The following is an 18,308-nucleotide window of genomic DNA, read 5'->3' on the forward strand; positions in this document are numbered from 1 at the left end:
GCTCCATACTCTCAATCCAAGTTACGCTGGCCCTACCTCCTATGTACCGTCTCCCGTCGATTGATTGTATATAAGCGGCCTGCTATGCCTACGCCTACTAGTGCAGCGCAAGTGGAAAAAAACATGCTTTTGCCTCTATACTGCTAACTAATTGCCATCTCAGTTTATCGTAAGTTAGCTTTTTTTAGCTAGTGTCTACAAAAACAATCGAATATCTTAAACAAAGAGTTAAATATCATGAAAATGATTTTATAACTGGAATAGTCATTGCCAATCCGCGTACACATAGCAGTTAGCACTCTTGAGGTGCATGCTGAAAGCCTGAAACCGATAGAACGAAAGCGTGCGATGCGTCTGATCACTCCGGCCAGCTCGCTTGACAGCAACCGCGGGCACTCAACCCGACGAGCCTGTTATCAAAAAAAAAAAAAAAAAAAAAAAAAAAAAAAAAAAAAAAAAAAAAACGACGAGCCTAGCCTTGCTCTAAGGGGCTCCAAAAGCGACATGGCGGGGCCCAAGTCCGCGTAGAAATGGGGGCCCAGCCCGTGAGTCCGTGACAGGAACGTTAGCTACCGCCTACCGGTGCCGGTGGAATCACTTTTCATCGGCAGGAGCACCTCTCCTGCTCCGTTTCCACGCCGAGGGAACGAAACAAGCGCATCGCATGCATGATCGACATCGACGACGACAGATGCTAATCGCCGAGCTGAGCACCAGGCTGCTTGCAGCGTGGATATGCCCGCAGCTATATGTGACCCGCGGTTGATGCCTACGAGTACCAGCTGCGTGTCACCACTCGCCAGCAAGAAACCCCAAACACGCTCAAAAGGCATCACATTATTTCACACACGAATCTGGTGCAGCAAGTGGACCGGAATCTCTAGCAAATGGAACTGAGCCATTTGACACGGCCTATCTCTGATATCTAGATGTCTAGAAGAGTAGGAAACTTCCAATGTATTTCGCTGTAGTACTCTAAAAAAAGGTGAGATGCGTTGCGTACCCATCATCCGTTGAAACTATGCCACGATAGGCAGGTTTCACTAACAGTCAATTTCTGAGGATGAACCAACGTGCGTGTACATATACAGAAGTCGCCACGGGGACTATGAGTTCGAACTTCCAGATTGTCCACGGTCACATGTATCATGGGAGGTGTTCCATTTCCATTTTTCAATATAAAACAATGAGAAGTTACAACAGGAATCTGGTAGAGGTTCGGAATTATGATAACTTTGCTTTGGTTACTTGAAAGAACTGCACTGCAACCTCAACAAGGACTATAGGAGCGCTTTGCAACTGTATGCAAGCTACAAAAGGCTGTCAAGCTGAGACTGCAGATCAGGTATCGGCAACATACCAATTGATTGCATTTCTTCAGTGGAGTATTCTGACTTCAGAAGGGACTGCAGCTGTATATGAGCCTCAACTATATTTGTCCTGTGGCCAAAGAGAGGCATAATAAGAAGAAATACTTTGGAAATGGTGCTTCACCTTTTCTCCAGTTTACATTTAGGAAAGGTTCTCTGTGTACTCTAAAGTATCACAGTTAGATAATCAATAAACAATAAAGATTAATTTTCCAGTAGTTTAGTTTCATTCATAGTGGAAACCACCATGTTAATCACTCCATCTATTAGAAGTTATATACTACCATAACACAAATAGCAGCACACACCATAGCACACTTTAAACTGCTGCAACCTGCCACATAGGTTTCCAATAATTTCATGAGGTTTGATAACCTTGTATGCACCAAACTAATCAAGGAACTCACATCAAAATACTCTATAGGAATGATATGTCAGTATACAACACATACACAACCAGTCCAGGGATTCACAAGGCATTATGACTAAGAAGCTGCCTCAACCACACAGGTCGAAAAAGCCCCCAAACCCTAGCCTCACCCTGTAGGGCTACGACGTAGCCTGAGCCAACCACGACCTTCTGGGTTGGCGACCACTGCAACTACCCCCTGGTAGGAGGGCCAACCAACCACACGAGCCAAAGACCAGCACTGCCATTATTTTTTAGGTTGCCAGTGAGTTTTTTTTTTCCTCGCTGGGATTTGAACCCTGGCCAGTGTCTCCCTCAGGACTCCTTTGGATACACCCATTCCCATGGAGATTGGAGGGGATTGAGGGGCAAATGAACTAATTCCCCCCTCAACCCCCTTCAATCCCATGGGGAATGATTGATCCGAAGGAGCCCAGAATGATTCATCACAATTTCAAGGTAGAAAGTACAATTATTGATATTATTATTATTGAAATGGCAGGTTTCTTATGGAAGTGCAAATTTGGCAGACTATAAGTGACACAATTAATTCATTATGCTGGCAATGTGTAACTGAGTTCACATGCTTCAAACAATCAGTAATTCGATGTCGGGTACAGAGAATCAGTGAAATTGGTAGACCAGGGCTAAGATGTATAAAAAACATTTGGTTTGATTTTTAAGATTTACACAAGTTAGACTTTTTGTGCTGAATTATGAACATAGTGAAAAATATTATGCTGATTTTGGCTCAAATCTAATTCTTGAACTAAGCTCACAAGACCTGGATATTCCTTTAAAAATCTGGAAGGCAAAAAAAAGTGTATGGATAAGTGGGATGATATCCTTACTTGATAGGTTTGAATAAGATCATCCGAGTAGATGGATTTTGCAAATACAACCTCATCTTGGTCATTACTTTGGGCAAATCTTGTTGAATGGCAGCGGCAACCTGTTCAGGGAAAACAACTTTTCATATAACATTTGGGAAAAGAAAACATTCATATTTGCTTGCATCATATACTGAAGAATTTGAAAAGGCACCTTCTGAACCAGCTCAGCAACTTTATCAGGAGAAGCAAAAGCTTGAGTCTTCAAGGGTTTTGCTAGAACTGAATCTAATTTCTGACCCTGGCTACCAGAGGACAATGCAACTTTGACGGCAGTTACCTGCCAGAGTTACGCCATGATCACATTCTAACATATAAAAGGTAAAAGGGATTTACATCTTACTAGGCATTACGGTTACTCACACCATACTAGTTCTGTAGCTTTCATACTACCCCATCTTACTGCATAGTAAACCCTAAACCCTTCCAGCAGTAGTCAAACAAGAGTAATTACAGAAGAATACAGTGAAGAACCTCAAAGTTTGCTCTTACTAACAAATAACTAACAATTTTCCAGGCCTTCATGGGTTGACGGGATAATACACAAAACATAGCAAGGGTTCAAATGAGGTACTATATATTGCAAGTAAGGTACATAAAGGACACCAAAATTATGCAATAAGTTCTGCAGAAGGCTAGATATCGCTACCTTAGTAACAAAAGAAAGCATTGGGTCCACTACTAATTTAGTTATGGACATTATAAACTCTTCACAGGTAGCTTTAAGGCTTTTCTCCAACTCCTGAAATAAAACAACAATACCAAAATAAGCTCAAATCAAAGAAAGATGTGAGCAACTAGAAAATATTAAAGCCGATCAGGTATCCCCTACTTTATCTAAATGTGCAACTTCATTCTATGTAATGCATGCACATATCTGGACTAATATGGAACAGTAAATTTATAGGAGAAGCAAACAAATATGCATCTTCAAATTATAGGACAAACCACAAAAAGGCTTCAGGTCAAGTTAGTTACTTTTCTGGCATCAATTTGGTTCTCCAAAACACGAGGAGAAAAGGTCCTAGCTAGTGATGTTGACCTTGACCAATCAAATAACGAGACCTGACCCCTGAGAATCCTTCTTAGGTGATCCTGCAAATATTGATTTGCATTAGTTAGCAATCATAAACAATATATTCCAAATGAAATGCAATGATTGTATGATAGGTACCAATTTAAACTAAAAACATAAAAAAAGAATGGAACTTAAGGAATTTTATTTGAGAGAATCAGAATTAAGAGAAAAGAACACATATATACCTAGAATAATTAATGTTCTCATGCAAATGACATGCACATATGGAAAGGATAAATTTTGTAATAAATACCAATAAATGGGAGAAATCCAATTCCTTATGTGTGACAGAGAACTCAATATCAAATGGAGCAATCTGCAAACAGGTATGTACCTTACGAGTCACAAGATGAAATTAATGAACAAAACGAAAATTTTCATGAACCGCAGATAGATGGACACCTGTTCCCGTAGAATGAGGAGGTGCTTAATCAGAAAAAGCTGGCCATCCATATGGGTACCTTTCTTTGAGATGACCTTGCTTGCACTCTGTTCACAACATCAATAGAGTGTCTCAGAATAACAAATAGTAGGATAATACATCATAGCATAAAAACAGGAATAGTGTTTTATCTTGATCGTTCCCCATGGAAAACAAGAAAAGAGGAGGGAGTTGGGCCGAAAATTGTATACCAACCTGAAGAGATGTTGAGCAAACTTCTACAGCTTCCTGGTGGCAATCAGATTAATATGTATTGTCAAGTTAAATGAAAAAGAAACGGTCAGCGAATGGATGGTCAGTGAGATAAATGATCTTAACTTTTATAGGTCCAGTACCTGGGCTAATCCAGTGAAGACAGAAGGCTCTAAGCAGCGATATAGCTTTGATAGGCATGAAACTGTTTTCTCCAATGGTCTGTACCATGTTACATATATGTCCGAGTTGTCACCAACCTACAAGTTAAAACAAATAGAACCAGTAATAAGAACCATGTGCTTTTATAAAAAAACATATGTAACTGTCACAAACGAGTGCCATTTTGGGTCAGGTGGAGCATACATATCATACAGGCAATTAGTGGTCAAAGTAGTGTGTTATTCACCATGCTGATGTCAAGAAATGATACACTATTTTTCTTTGACTGGAGAGTATGTTGGAATAGAAAGAGTAAAATGGAAAGAACCAATTGCGATAAGTGAGAAGCAAACTAACAGTAGCACTTGAAGATGTATCCACAGATCGTTCAAGTTTCCCAGGATAATCCAGATCTTCGTCAGAAGGGCGGAAATTTGCAATCTGGAAAAAAAAAGAGAGATAAGAAAAGTATACATTAATTACAAAACTGTAGCTGCACAAAGACCTAAACATAGAAAATCTATTGTTTGTGAAGGATAATGAAAATAAAATGTGCTATCTTATAAAGTCAGGTCCAACCAATTACTGGAAGGTCGCCACTTTCAGGCAGAATTAAACCTTCAACAAAGTATCCAGATGCTTCCAGGTCTTGTTTGAAGGGGCTCAAGCTTACTCTGTAAGTCATGTATGCTGGAGTGTATCTTATGAGTATCATCACAAATATGGCTTAAGCCAAAGTTCACTGGAACTCGAGGGAAATATATTCAAACTTTCAAAGTTTAAATAACAGCCTCCAACGACCTCCCTATTTCTTTTCTTTGGACAGTGTTAATACATACGCGTGCTCTCCAGTGCATGAAAATATGGTCATATGTCGCGACAGGTCCACTCAACTACTCATGTTTACACAGATAACTAAAATGCGCACCAATTTTTTTGTCATTAGTGCATAGTGCCAAAGTGACCATTTCAATTATCAAGTTTCAGGTTCTCCCATGATGTCACATCAGAAGTTCAGAACATTGCAGGTTAAGTATAAACTCAACACAGTTACTGGAAGTTGATCTGAATGTTAAGGAACAATTCTCGTAACATATAGGAGCCCAATAAAAAGTATACTGACGGAAAGACAGAATCATCAGTCAACATATGGACACACAGAGCACTACCTCTTCGCGGATATGAGTCCGAGCACAAAATGCTAGCCGCTCATGAACATCTGCAAGTATCCTTTGCAATATTGGACGGAGACCAGCTACTGATTCACCGCGTCTACTTAGTTGTTCCCCCAGCACTTCAACTTTCAGAATATCAACAAGTTCGCAGAGAGAATCAATATTTCCTTCATATATCAGTCTAGGCCTCAGAGTATCATACAAGTAGGTGCACCTGCATAATAGAAATCGTTAGTCTTCTTAAAACAATCGATTTACAATGAGTATTCGGATCAGACAAGATCACAAGAGAACCATGAGTCTAACCTACACATCACAACTAGGTCTGACCATGATAGAAGGTCTGGTGAGAGTTTTTTGTTTTTCTGGTTGGGTCGTTTCTTGATGCATATCAGGCGATTTTTTTTCTGGTGTTAGCCCATGACCTCCTCAAACCCTCTCTAGGCGGGGTAAGGAGGTTGCTTGTTATGGGATTCTCTTCCCTTTTTCTCTCTTTAATACAAAGATACCAGCTCTCCTGCGTGTTCGAGAAAAAAAAACTAGGTATGTGATTACATAGTGTATGGCGAGCTGGAGGGAGCCTCCAAGTTGATTAGCAGGCTGAGTCTATGTCTAGTCAACATGTCACCAAACTCAGCCAGCCAAGTCAACTAGGAGGATCCTGTTAGAATAGGCGCCTATGGGCTGGCCACATGGGCCTTGGCACCCACGCCTGGTGTGGCTGGGCTGCCTCTAGGGACTTATGGTAGATGACTACAGATTAGGCAAGGATCTCCGTTGATTGGGTGTATTCTATAAACCCTACTTGATCCTTGCCTATATATATTGTACTCTGTATTCTATCAATCTATCGATAGTTTCCCTGTGCCATATCTCACTTACATGGTATCAGCCGCCTAAAGATCCTATTTCTCCGCTGCCTCTCGCGCGCCGGCCCTCGCCGTGTAGCGCTCGCGCGCCGGTCCACACCGTGCAGCGTCGCCATGCCTGGCTCCTCTCCGCCCACTCCCAAGCCTGCGGATGATGATGCCCTGGCTGCTGCCACCGCCAACGCCTCTCTCACCACCGTCCAGGCCGACGAGCTCGCCCTGCGCCTTGCCCAGGAGAAGGCCAACGCGGCCGCCGCCGCCGCCCAGCGCCGTGATGCAGCCTTGGCGCGCGCGCTCTAGGCTGAGGAGGAGGCCGCGGCCGCCACCAAGGAGCGCGACGCCGCTGCCCAGCGCGCCAGCGAGGCCTTGGCGCGCGCCACCAAGGAGCGCGCGGCCGCCACCACGCTCTCTGATGGCGGATCCTCCGGAGCCGCCCCGGCTTCCCTAACCGACCTCCACTCCGCCATGCTCCTTCTTGAGGCCATCGCCCTTTTGAACCTGCATGCCCAGGCGATCGCCGTCAACAACATCCGGACTCACGTCACCATCATCCTCGACGTCGACTCCGGCAACTTCAACCGGTGACGCGATCAGTTCCTGCTGGCCCTTGGGAAGTTCTCCCTCCAGGATCACGTCCGCCTTGACCCTCCGGTCCCTGCCTCCCCAGACTGGTCTCGGATGGACTGCGTTGACAAGTCCTGGATCGTCGGCACGCTCACCGACGACCTCGCCGAAGTCATCTCTGCTCAGGGCTCCACTACTCGGCATGCCTGGCTTGCCGTTGTCCCAGTTCCTTGGCAACCGGGAGGCGCACGCCATCCACCTTGAGACAAAGTTTCGCAACTTCGTCCAAGGCGATCTCTCCATCACCGACTACTGTCGCCGCTTGAAGAAGATGGCTGATGATCTCACGGCCCTTGGCTAGGTCATCACCGATCGCACCATCGTCCTCAACGTGATCCGTGGCCTCAACGAGCGCTTCAGCCACGTCGGGGCCCTTCTTCGTCGTGCTCGGCCCTTCCCCACCTTCCTGGAAGCCCGTGACGACCTCATCCTCGAGGAACTCACTGTGGAAAACCGGAAGGACTCCCCTGCCACTGCGCTTGCTGCCTCCACCACGTTCAAGGCGCTGAAGAGCAGAAGGTGGAGGTGTTCAAGGCGCAGATGAAGAAGGCGTTCGACATGAGCGACCTTGGCCTCCTCTGCTTCTACCTCGGCGTCGAAGTGCGCCAGGACGCCAGCGGGATCGCCCTCCGCCAAACCCACTATGCTAAACGCATCCTCGAGCTCGGCGGCATGACAGGCTGCAATCCAGCCCCCACCCCGATGTAGGAGAAGCTCAAGCTGAGTCAGGAGAGCATGGCAGAGGAGGTCAATCCAACCCATTACCGGCGGATGATCGGGAGCTTGCGCTACCTGGTCCACACCCGACCGAACATCGCGTTCGCCGTCGGGTACATGAGCGGGTTCATGGAGCGGTCGACGATGGAGCATCTGCAGGCCGTCAAGCGTATCCTGCGCTAAGTGGCGGGCACCCTCGACTACGGTCTTCAGTACGGAAGGGCCCCCGACACGGCACGATTCGTCGACTACTGCGACAGTGACCTCGCCGGCAATGTGGACACCAGCAAGAGCACAACCGGGATGATGTTCTTCCTCGGTGATTGCTTGGTCAGCGGACAGTCCCTCAAGCAGAAGGTGGTGACCCCTCTTGAGCTGTGAAGCAGAGTACATCGCCACCACCACTGCAGCAACTCAGGCACTATGGCTGCCATGGAGGAAGGTGGATGTGGTTGAGCTGAAGGCGGACAACAAGTCTGCTCTAGCTCTGGCCAAGAACCTTGTCTTCAATGAGAGAAGCAGGCACATCCGCATCAAGTACCACTTCAGCAGAGATTGCTTGGAGGACGGGAGCATCAAGGCCAGCCACATTGCCACTACTGATCAGCTGGCCGACATTCTCACCAAGTCGCTGGGGAAGTCTAAATTCCAAGAGATGAGGGAGAGGATTGGGCTACAGCAGATCGCTTCCAGCGCTCGACACAAGGCTTAGGGGGAGAATGACAGATAAGCCTAGTGCTCGGCAGCACTTGTATCTTACTTTTCTGCATTTTATTTTCCTTGGCTTCCAAGCCTTTATAATAGTAATATGCTCAGCATCCACTTTAGTGGTTAGAAAATATGCTGGAGCAAGTAGAAAGTAGATGCTGCCCTCTGCCCACGAGAGGAGGGGCACACCCTTGTATCAGGACAAGCCATTGCATTTTCCTTTCAATCCAAGCGGCCAAGGACCAAGCTGCCCTCTGGTAGTTACCCAAATCTGAATCTGAGATCTATTTTGGGCCAACAGAGAGTACCTCCTAGGTTTTGTATATCCCTATGTTCCTCAAATCAAGCTAGGTAAGCTTTTCACAAACTAATCGCCTCAGCTAAAAGTAAGGTTGACAGCATGAGTGCATGACTGCACATACAAATAATGAAATAACAAATCTTTAAAGAGAATAAATTAACTTACAGGGGGTCCATTAAAGGAGCCATACTTGAAACATCTGCAGCAGATGATGGGAAGAAGTGAGCAAAAAGCTGGTGCTCAAACTGGCATGCCTGACAAGCAATGTTAAAACTAGTAAACATGTTTTTCTAGCAATCAAACATAAGCAGTGATTTAGCATTAGAAAACAAAAACAAAATACATGTGGATGATGCTCAGCAGCTGACAAAACATAAAGATATGATAGTCATTAAGCATGTATGATGAGCATTTATACTAATAGTAAATATTCACAAAGCAAGATGAATCGACATCTCTAGTTGAGTATCAAGTTTTCTAATACTACCAGTATGCTAGTTAGTTACTTACATTTTCTCCTTTTCCGTATGACATCAAGTTTTCTAATACTATAATGACTGCAAGTCGCCGCTTTCAAAAACAATTTCAATACACAAGATGAAACCTAAACAGGAAGTTAGAAAGTAAGGAGTTACCTCCATCAGATAGGCACAGCCAGACCTTGTCAAAGAAGGCAAGGCCTCTTTTCTTGCAAACTCCGAGATCCGTTGCTGCATCATGCCTCGTACCTAGCAGTCATATCAAACAGTTAAGGCTTAAGTGACAACCGAGTTATTATGGTGGAAACAAAGTGCCATGATAAAACTCTTGTAACATACCAAGTACAGCCGCTGCTCACAGAACAAACTGTGACACTCGGAAAGAATCTGTGTGTACTCCTTCCTTGAAGATCTACTTTCAATTTCACCTAATATTGGTTTTAGCTGGTTGACAAATGTACAAAAATTGTATCAGGACTGCAATGTCATACCCTATTACAGACAACATAATTTGCTATTATCAGAGTGAAACATCATGCATATAAATTATACCTCGCTAGCAGCCGCCTTGAAGCGAACATAGATAAGAGATGCCTCCACACCCTCTGTGACAATGTTTTTGCCAGAATCACTGCTTCGAATTGCAGCTTGAACCTGCAAGGTTCAACCAAGTATAAGCATCATTTATAGCTGTCTATTGACTTCACTTGTATACTAAGGAAAAGCAACTGAGAATTACCTGGGATGAAGCACCTTTAAGTATTGACAACACATGTGAGCGAATCATACCCAGTGCACGAGACTGCATATAAAGTACCAAATGATTATCAGGTTATGTGCTTTGATTCTTTATGCCTATGAATGTAGCTATTGGATCACCAGTAGTCATTTACTTGAAGTTGGCGAAACTTGACCAAGTAAACAGCAGATTCAGCATATTGTGGGTTGTTTTCAACATACCTACAATCAGCAACAGGGGAAGTTGCATTAGCTTCGGAAACGTAGCACTAGAATCAAACATAAAGCATTACTATGCAGCTACTACTTACGAGATACAGTCATCAAGGCGCTTCAACAGTGGAAGAAACTGTTCGTTTCCAATGTTCATATTTTGAGAATAAAAGCTGCTTGAGACCTGCAAAAGGCAACTAGGTAGTCAGCTCACAGTGGCATGTACATGGCAAAACTAGGTAGTTATGCATATAATGACAAAGCAATTCAAAAGGATTCTCATGCCAACAACTGAATAGTGGATATGTTGGGAAAGTTATAGCCCGATGACTTCTTTTGTTATTATTTGAATGTGCTGTAAGCCTGTAATTGATCTAGTGTTCTTTTTTTCAGATCTTGGTCGATCCCATGACCTCTTGCTTACCAACTAAGGCCCACTACCACTAGGATAGTGCTTGATTGGTCATTTCTACCCTGGAATGCCTGCTGTGAATTTAGTAGTTTACAATTGAGTTCGCTCATAGAGAGTTGGAATTATTTATTTTAGTTTCCATCTACATTAAGACAAGTAACGCATTACTGATTTATAGTTCGCATGCTTCAGAAAAACATAATACTCCCTCCAGTTTCAAAAACATGAAACCAATATGAATTTACATGGTCAAACTTCAGAAAAATTTGACCACTATATTCTCTAGTCTATTTCTGTGGCCACGTAAGATTAGTAAAATAAACTTTGACCACTATATTCTCTAGTCTATTTCTGTGGCCACGTAAGATTAGTAAAATTACATCTGTGATTTCACTAGGAAGCCTTGCCACGTTTTCATTAAAAAATACTGATCAAATTTTGATCCAGAAGATAATGAGGAAATCAAATAACTCAAGCCTCCTATTTTTTTAGTGGAAGAAGTATAAAACTCAGCGCCTCATATTGGTAACGAACTATTTTAGTAGCAGAAATGGCAGTAAAATTTTTCATCCATATGCTACTTTGCATCTGCAGCATATATGTTTAAAACTTGACATACTGCAGTTTCCGGTGCCTGCTTTTCTCTCTTTTGCATGTTACGGCTATAGTTAGTTCACCCTTTTCATGGAAAGAAAGCAAGGCCAAAAGTGGAGACCAAGCTAGTACCACACTTTTCTTATGGCGAGCCAAAGGATTTATAAGATACCACATTAGCAGTGGAAAAATATATTCATCAACCAAACATGCTCTAATCTTCTGGTTCTGGATATGGACTATTCTCAACAGCATCATGAGCAGAACCTAGGGGACACATACCCACTGATACAGATAACAACATAATATTAATCACAGATTGCAACGAAGGGAGTGAGGCACATAGTTCAGGGCCTCCATTAAAGTCAAATAAACATTACTCAAAACAACCAAATATCAGTTTTAACTTTACGCGAATCAACGACAGGCCGCAATAATTAACATAAGTGTAGAAACTTGACATAATTTATTGGTTCGGAAACTTCCACACAAACTAATAAGACAAAAACCTCATATTTTGTGTTTTACATAGTTCAGTAAATTTGTCACACAGTACTCTGGTGTAAGCTCCAGAAGCCATTGACAAGCAATGTTATCAAATCGTCTAACCGATTCTAGTTGTCATGGCACCGACTAATCGTAGTGCATAGATGATCGCCATCGTACCAATTAGCCCGACTAATCGTGATTAGTCAGATGACTTGATAACTGGATCTGATTTTTTTTCATAAAGTAGAATATAAAAATCTTTGTAATATGACATCTACATTTGCCAAACCTTACATTTTCCAATTCGTCAAAGTAGTTGAGCCTGCTTCGAAGTGCCTCTGCAAACTCAATCAGCCTTTGTTTCTCAACCAACTGCACCATCATTAGAAATAATGCTCAATCACCAAATAGTAAAGAAAACCAGGAGAGGAACCAGAAAGATGAGAAAAATATGTTTCTGCCACCAAACATTACATTCAATATCAATGTGGAATTAACATAAAAGTTTGTTACAAAGTAAAGTGACACCAGAATCCAGTACATGAAATGAAGTGTTAGGTTTCGTAAAATCAGAGTGCACTTACTGAATACCAAAAGAGATGTGAGCCTTTTTCAGTTTGTTTTAGATTATTGGCAGACAACGACAACAACAAAGCCTTTTAGTCCCAAGCAAGTTGGGGTAGGCTAGAGTTGAAACCCAACATGAGCCCCAATTCACGGTTCAGGCACGTCAATAGCTGCTTTCCAAGCACTCCTATCCAAACAAATATCTCTAGGTATATCCCAACCTTTCAAATCTTTTTTTTATTGCCTCCCCCCATGTCAGCTTCAGTCTTCCTGTACCTCTCCTCACATTGATATCTCGACTTAGCCAACCTAATAGAACTGGTCAAAACAATTATTTGGATTGATGCCACCATAGGTCCATGTAATACTTCCCCATGTGGTTAAAACAGTATGCAGTTTAGCTTGAGTATAATGGTCCATGGCATGCCTCAACTGATTTTGTGGATTTTACACATGACATTCAATAAGGCTACACACACGAAAAATAGTGTGTATGAGGACTCTCCTATGTAAAAGGTGCAACAGGAATGAAGCTACAAAATGCATCAAAAAATGGACCATGAGCTGAAATACAAGCTAACAAGCATGAACAAAGAGATTTTCCTTTTCTTTAGCATGATATATATAATTCATACAAACAAACTATATAAAGCAATAGATCTTATTTTGAAAAAACCCGCACGAATATTCATGAAACTCCTCAAGATGAGGAACTGAACATTGCATGTTGTAGCCTGGGAGGTATTGGTAGACTCCCACCACCCAGGTTCGAGTCTCTCTTCAACTCAAATTTGAGTGCCTACTTATTGACTATGATACGGTTCCTTTTAGGTTGGTCGATTTTTTTTATTTTTTTGAGAAAGACTGCATAAGATTGCACTGTGCGACCCATGAACAACTTAGCATAACTGAAGAAAATATGTACTCCCTCCGTTCCAAATTATAAGTCGCTTTGACTTTTTTGGTTCATCCATTTTGCTATGTATCTAGACATATTATTATATCTAGATGCATAGCAAAATGGATGTACCAAAAAAGTCAAAGTGACTTATAATTTTGCAATGGAGGAAGTACTTCTTTGGGCCCACTTGATGAGAAACAGAGCACTATGATTTGTTGGAAGTGGAGGATCGTAAGCAAGTAAGACAATATCACTGCTCTTTTTTCTTTCACTCTTCAAGATGGCTTATGCACACAAGCCATGCAGAATCAACGGTTCTTTCTGGTACATATTTCTTTTTTTCCTTTCTGGTGGATGTTCCATTATCAAAGAGTCAAACTGCACTAACACAACTGCAAGAATGATGCTAACAAAAATAACTAGTGCAGAAGGGACATACAAGTTGGTCGCAAGCATCATGCAAAGTTTTTGTCTTCGTGGCAACGCTTGAGTGCAAAGACTGCAGTTCTTCAAATAAGTTCAATGTATCATCAACCTGTACAGATCCAGGATAAAAGGGTTAAAACTAAAAATGCAAAGATGTATCTGTCTGTAACATCTTTTTTCAACATAACCCAACAAAAACTTTTGCAGGCTTACTTGCTTAAGGATACCGTCACATGTGTTGACACGCTCCTGTAATGTATTCTCATAGAGTCGATACTTCTCCTCAGTCTGTCAAAGAGCCAGAGGAGCAAACAGTGTTGTCACAGTCATTCCATTGCCAAGAGAAATAGTGGCATTAAACAAACCTCAGATTTCATAGCTGACTCCAGTTCTGCAAACCACTTGTAGAACTACAGGAAAGAAAACATTAATTTTAAAATTCCATTGCCAATGCTAGATATGAATAGCAATGCACCCATTAAGCAAAACTCAAGGAACAGAAGAATGAAAACAAACCTGATGTGTATTCACCAAGACTGCATCCATTGCACCAGCCTCCTCTAAAGCAGATTCTTTCTCTGGAACAGCCACACCTCCATCCTTCCCTGAACTCTTTTCCTGATAAACACCCAGAGAACACATTTTCATGAACTACATGCCCATCACACATCCAGTATCCACTACCAACCCAAGCCAGAAAAGGGAACATTAAAAAAAAAAGGGCGTAACCAGTGCAGAGAGTTCCCGCTATGTGCGGGGTCTGGGGAAGGGTGTCAGTGGCAAGCCTTACCCTCGCCTGTGCAATGCGAGGAGACCGCGACTCGAACCCGGGACCTTCCGGTCACAGGCGGTAAGACTCTACCGCTTGCACCAGGCCCACCCTTCAAAAGGGAACATTAAAACAGGACCAAAAATATTGTTCAGTAAAAGCCATTCAATGAAATTACCCTAGAAGGCCAAACATGCACTTAACATCACATGCAGAAATTAGAGCATAGCATGTGCGCTAAAATCTAGAATTGATCCTAATTTTCCAACCCCACAAAAATAAATTGCTTAAACCCTGCACTGCCAACTCAAACCCCAACTTCACAGGGCTCCAGTGCAGCCTAAGCAGTAGGCACACACTTTAGAGCACGAAGTAAGCCCAATTACAGCCCTACGAAATCCCAACATTCATTGGTTGGTTCAAGTAAACAATTCATACAAATATGACAGTTCTCAGGTGCGGCGCCTCACCAGGTTGGGCGGGAATGGCCGCTCCGCCACGGCGTGGGAGAGCGCGGCGATCGCGGCCTTCTGCTGCTCCGTGAGCGGCGCGTTCTGCCAAAAAACGAGGATGCCCAAACAAATAGAGCGTCAGATCCATGAAACAGACGATCGCACCGGCGAGATCTCGGGCCCGGCCACGGCCAGATCTGCCAAAAGCGAAAGCGTGGCGACCAACCTGCTCCCAAGTGGATGCGAAGTTGTAGCCCTTGGATACCGCCCCTGACTTTGGAAGCGCGGACGCCGTCGCCGGCGCCGGCGTTGTCGACATGAGCGCGTGCTCCCGTGCGGGCGCGGCTCGCGTCAAGCGGAGGGAAGCGTATAGACAGCGAGCGAGCGAGCGAGTTCTCGAGGAACGATCGGGCTTGGAGCGGCTGTGTAGTGCAGGCTCACCAACTAACGGTAAATGGACATGGGCCTAGAGTGCGGATAACCTTACATGGGCTTTTCTTTGGTGGTACTTGCAAGGCTGGGCTATGTGATCTGAGCCCACGTACGTGATTGCTCAAGTGTCAATCGGTCCATCCAGTTGGCATAAGACATGTAGCCCACCGCAGAGTTGCAAAGTTTTCGTAGATTCTAGAAAATCGTAATGGAGTATTTGAATCTGAAATATATAAAAATCATAAGATAGAATTAATTAAACCACTTTGTTTGTATAGAAAATCGAGATTTTGACAAACATGGTTGCATGTATATTTTCATTGTGACAAAACCACGTGACATATAGAGTTTTGGATCTTAGAGGAGCTTGAGTGTACGGTGGAAACGAACCGAGGGGAGAGAGAAACGGGGTGAAAGATCGATTTACACATTGGAGCAGTCGAACCGTGCCAAAAAAAAAATCTTCAGTTCGACGCTTACTTACGGTTCGACGCAAGAGCAATTAAATATTATAGTTTTCACTCATGCTGCCATGCAGAAGACGGAGCAGTGCTCTGGTCTCTTTTTTTTTTTTTTTTACTTTTTCGTGAGTCTCGCAGATAAAAAGCAGACTCCACACTGGCGCAGTGTTCCGTTTGCTTGCATGCGAATTAAATGGGTGCCTTCGTGGCTGACGCACGCGGCTCGGTTCGACGCGAGGACACTGGCGATGCTCTTATTGTCTAAAATTTATCCCTTAAATTTTAGCTTTTGAAAAGCTCAAAATAGATGGTCTAAAAAAATATTAATTCATTAGATCATATAAGTGTGCTAAAATTGATTAGTAGTCAACTAAACTTTGAACCACATGGATCCACCAATAGATGATAGCGCTCACACATGTAGCACCGGACAGAGGTAGGAGTTTTTAGCCTCATGATCAGTAATCTGGTTTTGTAGGTCTGAGGAGCAGAACCAAGAGAATTATCGAGTAAAGTGAAATTTGGATTCTGAAAATGGAACTATATTAATTCCTCACAAACTTTGCTAGCTCATCTTCATATATAAAATTTCACGCGCGGTGCAATCTGCAATGGCCAAGGACGAAATCGATATCAAACCATCAAAGACATAGCCGGAAGGAAGCTGCTTCTCCACGATTCGGCGATGGAGGCACGGGCCCCAGGCTGAGCGCCAGCTCCGCATCGCTCAGCCCCGGCGACCCCAGCTTCAGGCCGATCGGCTCCACCGCCACGTCGCCCTCCTCCTCACGTACGACCAACCGATCTGCCGCAGTGGCCTCCCCCATCGCTCCAGCACTCAGTGGGAACAGATCGAGGCACGCCACGGCCTCCGCCTGACGGTCGGTGTCCTCGGTGCCGTCGGCGTCGTCCTCCGCGGCGGCGGCGGCGGGGTAGCCCTGCTGCATCTTGCGGAGCGCGGAGTTCCAGCGGTTCTTGACGGCGTTGTCGGACCGGCCGTGGAGGAAGCGCGCGATAGTGGCCCACTTGTTGCCGTGCACGCGCTGCAGCTCGACGATGCGCGCGTCCTCCTCGGGCATGAAGGGACGGCTGTCCAGCTCCGGCGCCAGGTGCTGGCACCACCGCAGCCGGCACGACTTGGCGCCGCGCCCGGCCACCGAGCCCGCGATGGCCGCCCAGTTCTGCCGCCTGTGCTCCCGCACCGCCCGCCGCAGCGCCTCGTCCTCCTTCTCCGTCCATGGCGTCTTCTTGCACTCCGCCGCCTTGCCCTCGCCGCACTGCGCCGCCATCGCCATGCCCCCCGCTCCCTGCAGGGTACGACGCCTGCCACGTAGGGCAAATGCCGCTTAGCAAGAGGTTGGATTAGGTTACGCCGCGCCGCATGCCTATATATATAGTCATCCGCTTCATCCGCGTTGCGTCGTACAAATGGAATGAAATTAGGAATTCATCGGATATATGGAAAGTTTCTAGTGGAGGCCAGAAGGGGTTGCTTGTTCTTGGTAAACTGAGTGGCCATGCTTTGTAAATTGTGACTTAACAGAATTTAAGAACTGCTTGGGACAATAATCCATGATTTGTACAACTCTATACAATTAGAAATTCAAATGACTGAAATTGTAAGTTGATGTGTACCGATTGGCCCAACGGCCCATTAGGCCCTTTAGGCCCTTTGATCCACGCCCTAATCGGGGGTGTCCAACCTTAATATGGTTGGTGGGTCCCCATCGCAAAGCGTCATAAATAGGAGGTGGGGTCCGGGGCACCAAGCACGAGGTTCGCCTGCGCCGCCTAGCACCCCACCTACAGTCCTAAACCCTAACCGATCACAGAGGGGTGCTGCCAGCGACGGGAAGCACCACCACCGGCCAACGCCACCACTGCACCGCCGCCCTTCGGCACAGCACCGTCACCGGGTCTTCACCAAGCACCGCGATGGCGAGCCCGTCTTCCTCCAAGGCGGCCGATGGTTTGCACCCCCTTCACCCCTCTCTCTCTCACTCTATCTCTTATCCTATACTAGTAGCTGTTCATTCCAAAAATAAGTAGACACGCTAGATCTATGGCTAGTGATCCTGTTTTAGGTCTATCAATTGTATCAGACGCCTAACTAGGTGTAAATCTAGCCTATCGGATAAGAAAACCGAGTAGCAGCATTTAGAAGGAGATGATAGATTCGGTTTTGGATCAAAACAGAGGGTTCATCGAACCCAAAACCCTAATCAGGTGAAGAAAAACAGTAAGAAAGGGTCTTGGTTTTGAAAAGCAACTCAAACCCTAATCCTAACCCGCGTGAACCGCTCGGGGAAGATGAATAGTAAGGAAACTCTAACCCTAATCTCGATCCTAACCCCATCCCCAACCCTAAATTGGATAGATCCGAGGAGAAAAGAAAGAGAAATCCAATCAGAGAAGAAAAGGAAAGGGGAAGAGGCCTA

General features: G+C 44.6%; 2 protein-coding genes across 3 annotated transcripts; both read right to left on the reverse strand.

Moving 5' to 3' along the window:
* Positions 1 to 1,109: 1,109 nt before the first annotated feature.
* Positions 1,110 to 15,371, reverse strand: LOC136473239 (conserved oligomeric Golgi complex subunit 3-like). Of its 2 annotated transcripts, XM_066470919.1 has the most exons (25): positions 15,204 to 15,371; positions 14,996 to 15,079; positions 14,273 to 14,374; positions 14,122 to 14,166; positions 13,970 to 14,044; positions 13,770 to 13,865; positions 12,157 to 12,234; positions 10,466 to 10,551; positions 10,310 to 10,376; positions 10,156 to 10,218; positions 9,969 to 10,070; positions 9,756 to 9,860; positions 9,573 to 9,665; positions 9,103 to 9,191; positions 5,713 to 5,932; positions 4,901 to 4,984; positions 4,525 to 4,641; positions 4,385 to 4,417; positions 4,150 to 4,236; positions 4,001 to 4,063; positions 3,648 to 3,764; positions 3,319 to 3,411; positions 2,824 to 2,949; positions 2,631 to 2,731; positions 1,110 to 1,440 (listed from the first exon to the last, which is right to left on the reverse strand). In XM_066470919.1, exons 1-25 carry the CDS (start codon positions 15,294 to 15,296, stop codon positions 1,311 to 1,313), a joined length of 2,349 nt encoding a protein of 782 aa, XP_066327016.1. In that variant the 5' UTR covers positions 15,297 to 15,371; the 3' UTR covers positions 1,110 to 1,310. The 2 variants fall into 2 exon arrangements, with proteins under 2 accessions (XP_066327016.1, XP_066327017.1); XM_066470920.1 differs by lacking the exons at positions 1,110 to 1,440; positions 2,631 to 2,731; positions 2,824 to 2,949 and having other exon boundaries at positions 3,313 to 3,411; positions 3,618 to 3,764.
* A 1,140-nt stretch (positions 15,372 to 16,511) lies between these two features.
* LOC136469715 (transcription factor MYB77-like) lies at positions 16,512 to 17,165 on the reverse strand. The gene has a single exon (XM_066467798.1). It carries the CDS (start codon positions 17,163 to 17,165, stop codon positions 16,512 to 16,514), a length of 654 nt encoding a protein of 217 aa, XP_066323895.1.
* Positions 17,166 to 18,308: the final 1,143 nt, after the last annotated feature.

Source organism: Miscanthus floridulus, chromosome 8, assembly GCF_019320115.1.
Source record: "Miscanthus floridulus cultivar M001 chromosome 8, ASM1932011v1, whole genome shotgun sequence".
In the NCBI taxonomy this organism is placed as follows: Eukaryota; Viridiplantae; Streptophyta; class Magnoliopsida; order Poales; family Poaceae; genus Miscanthus; species Miscanthus floridulus.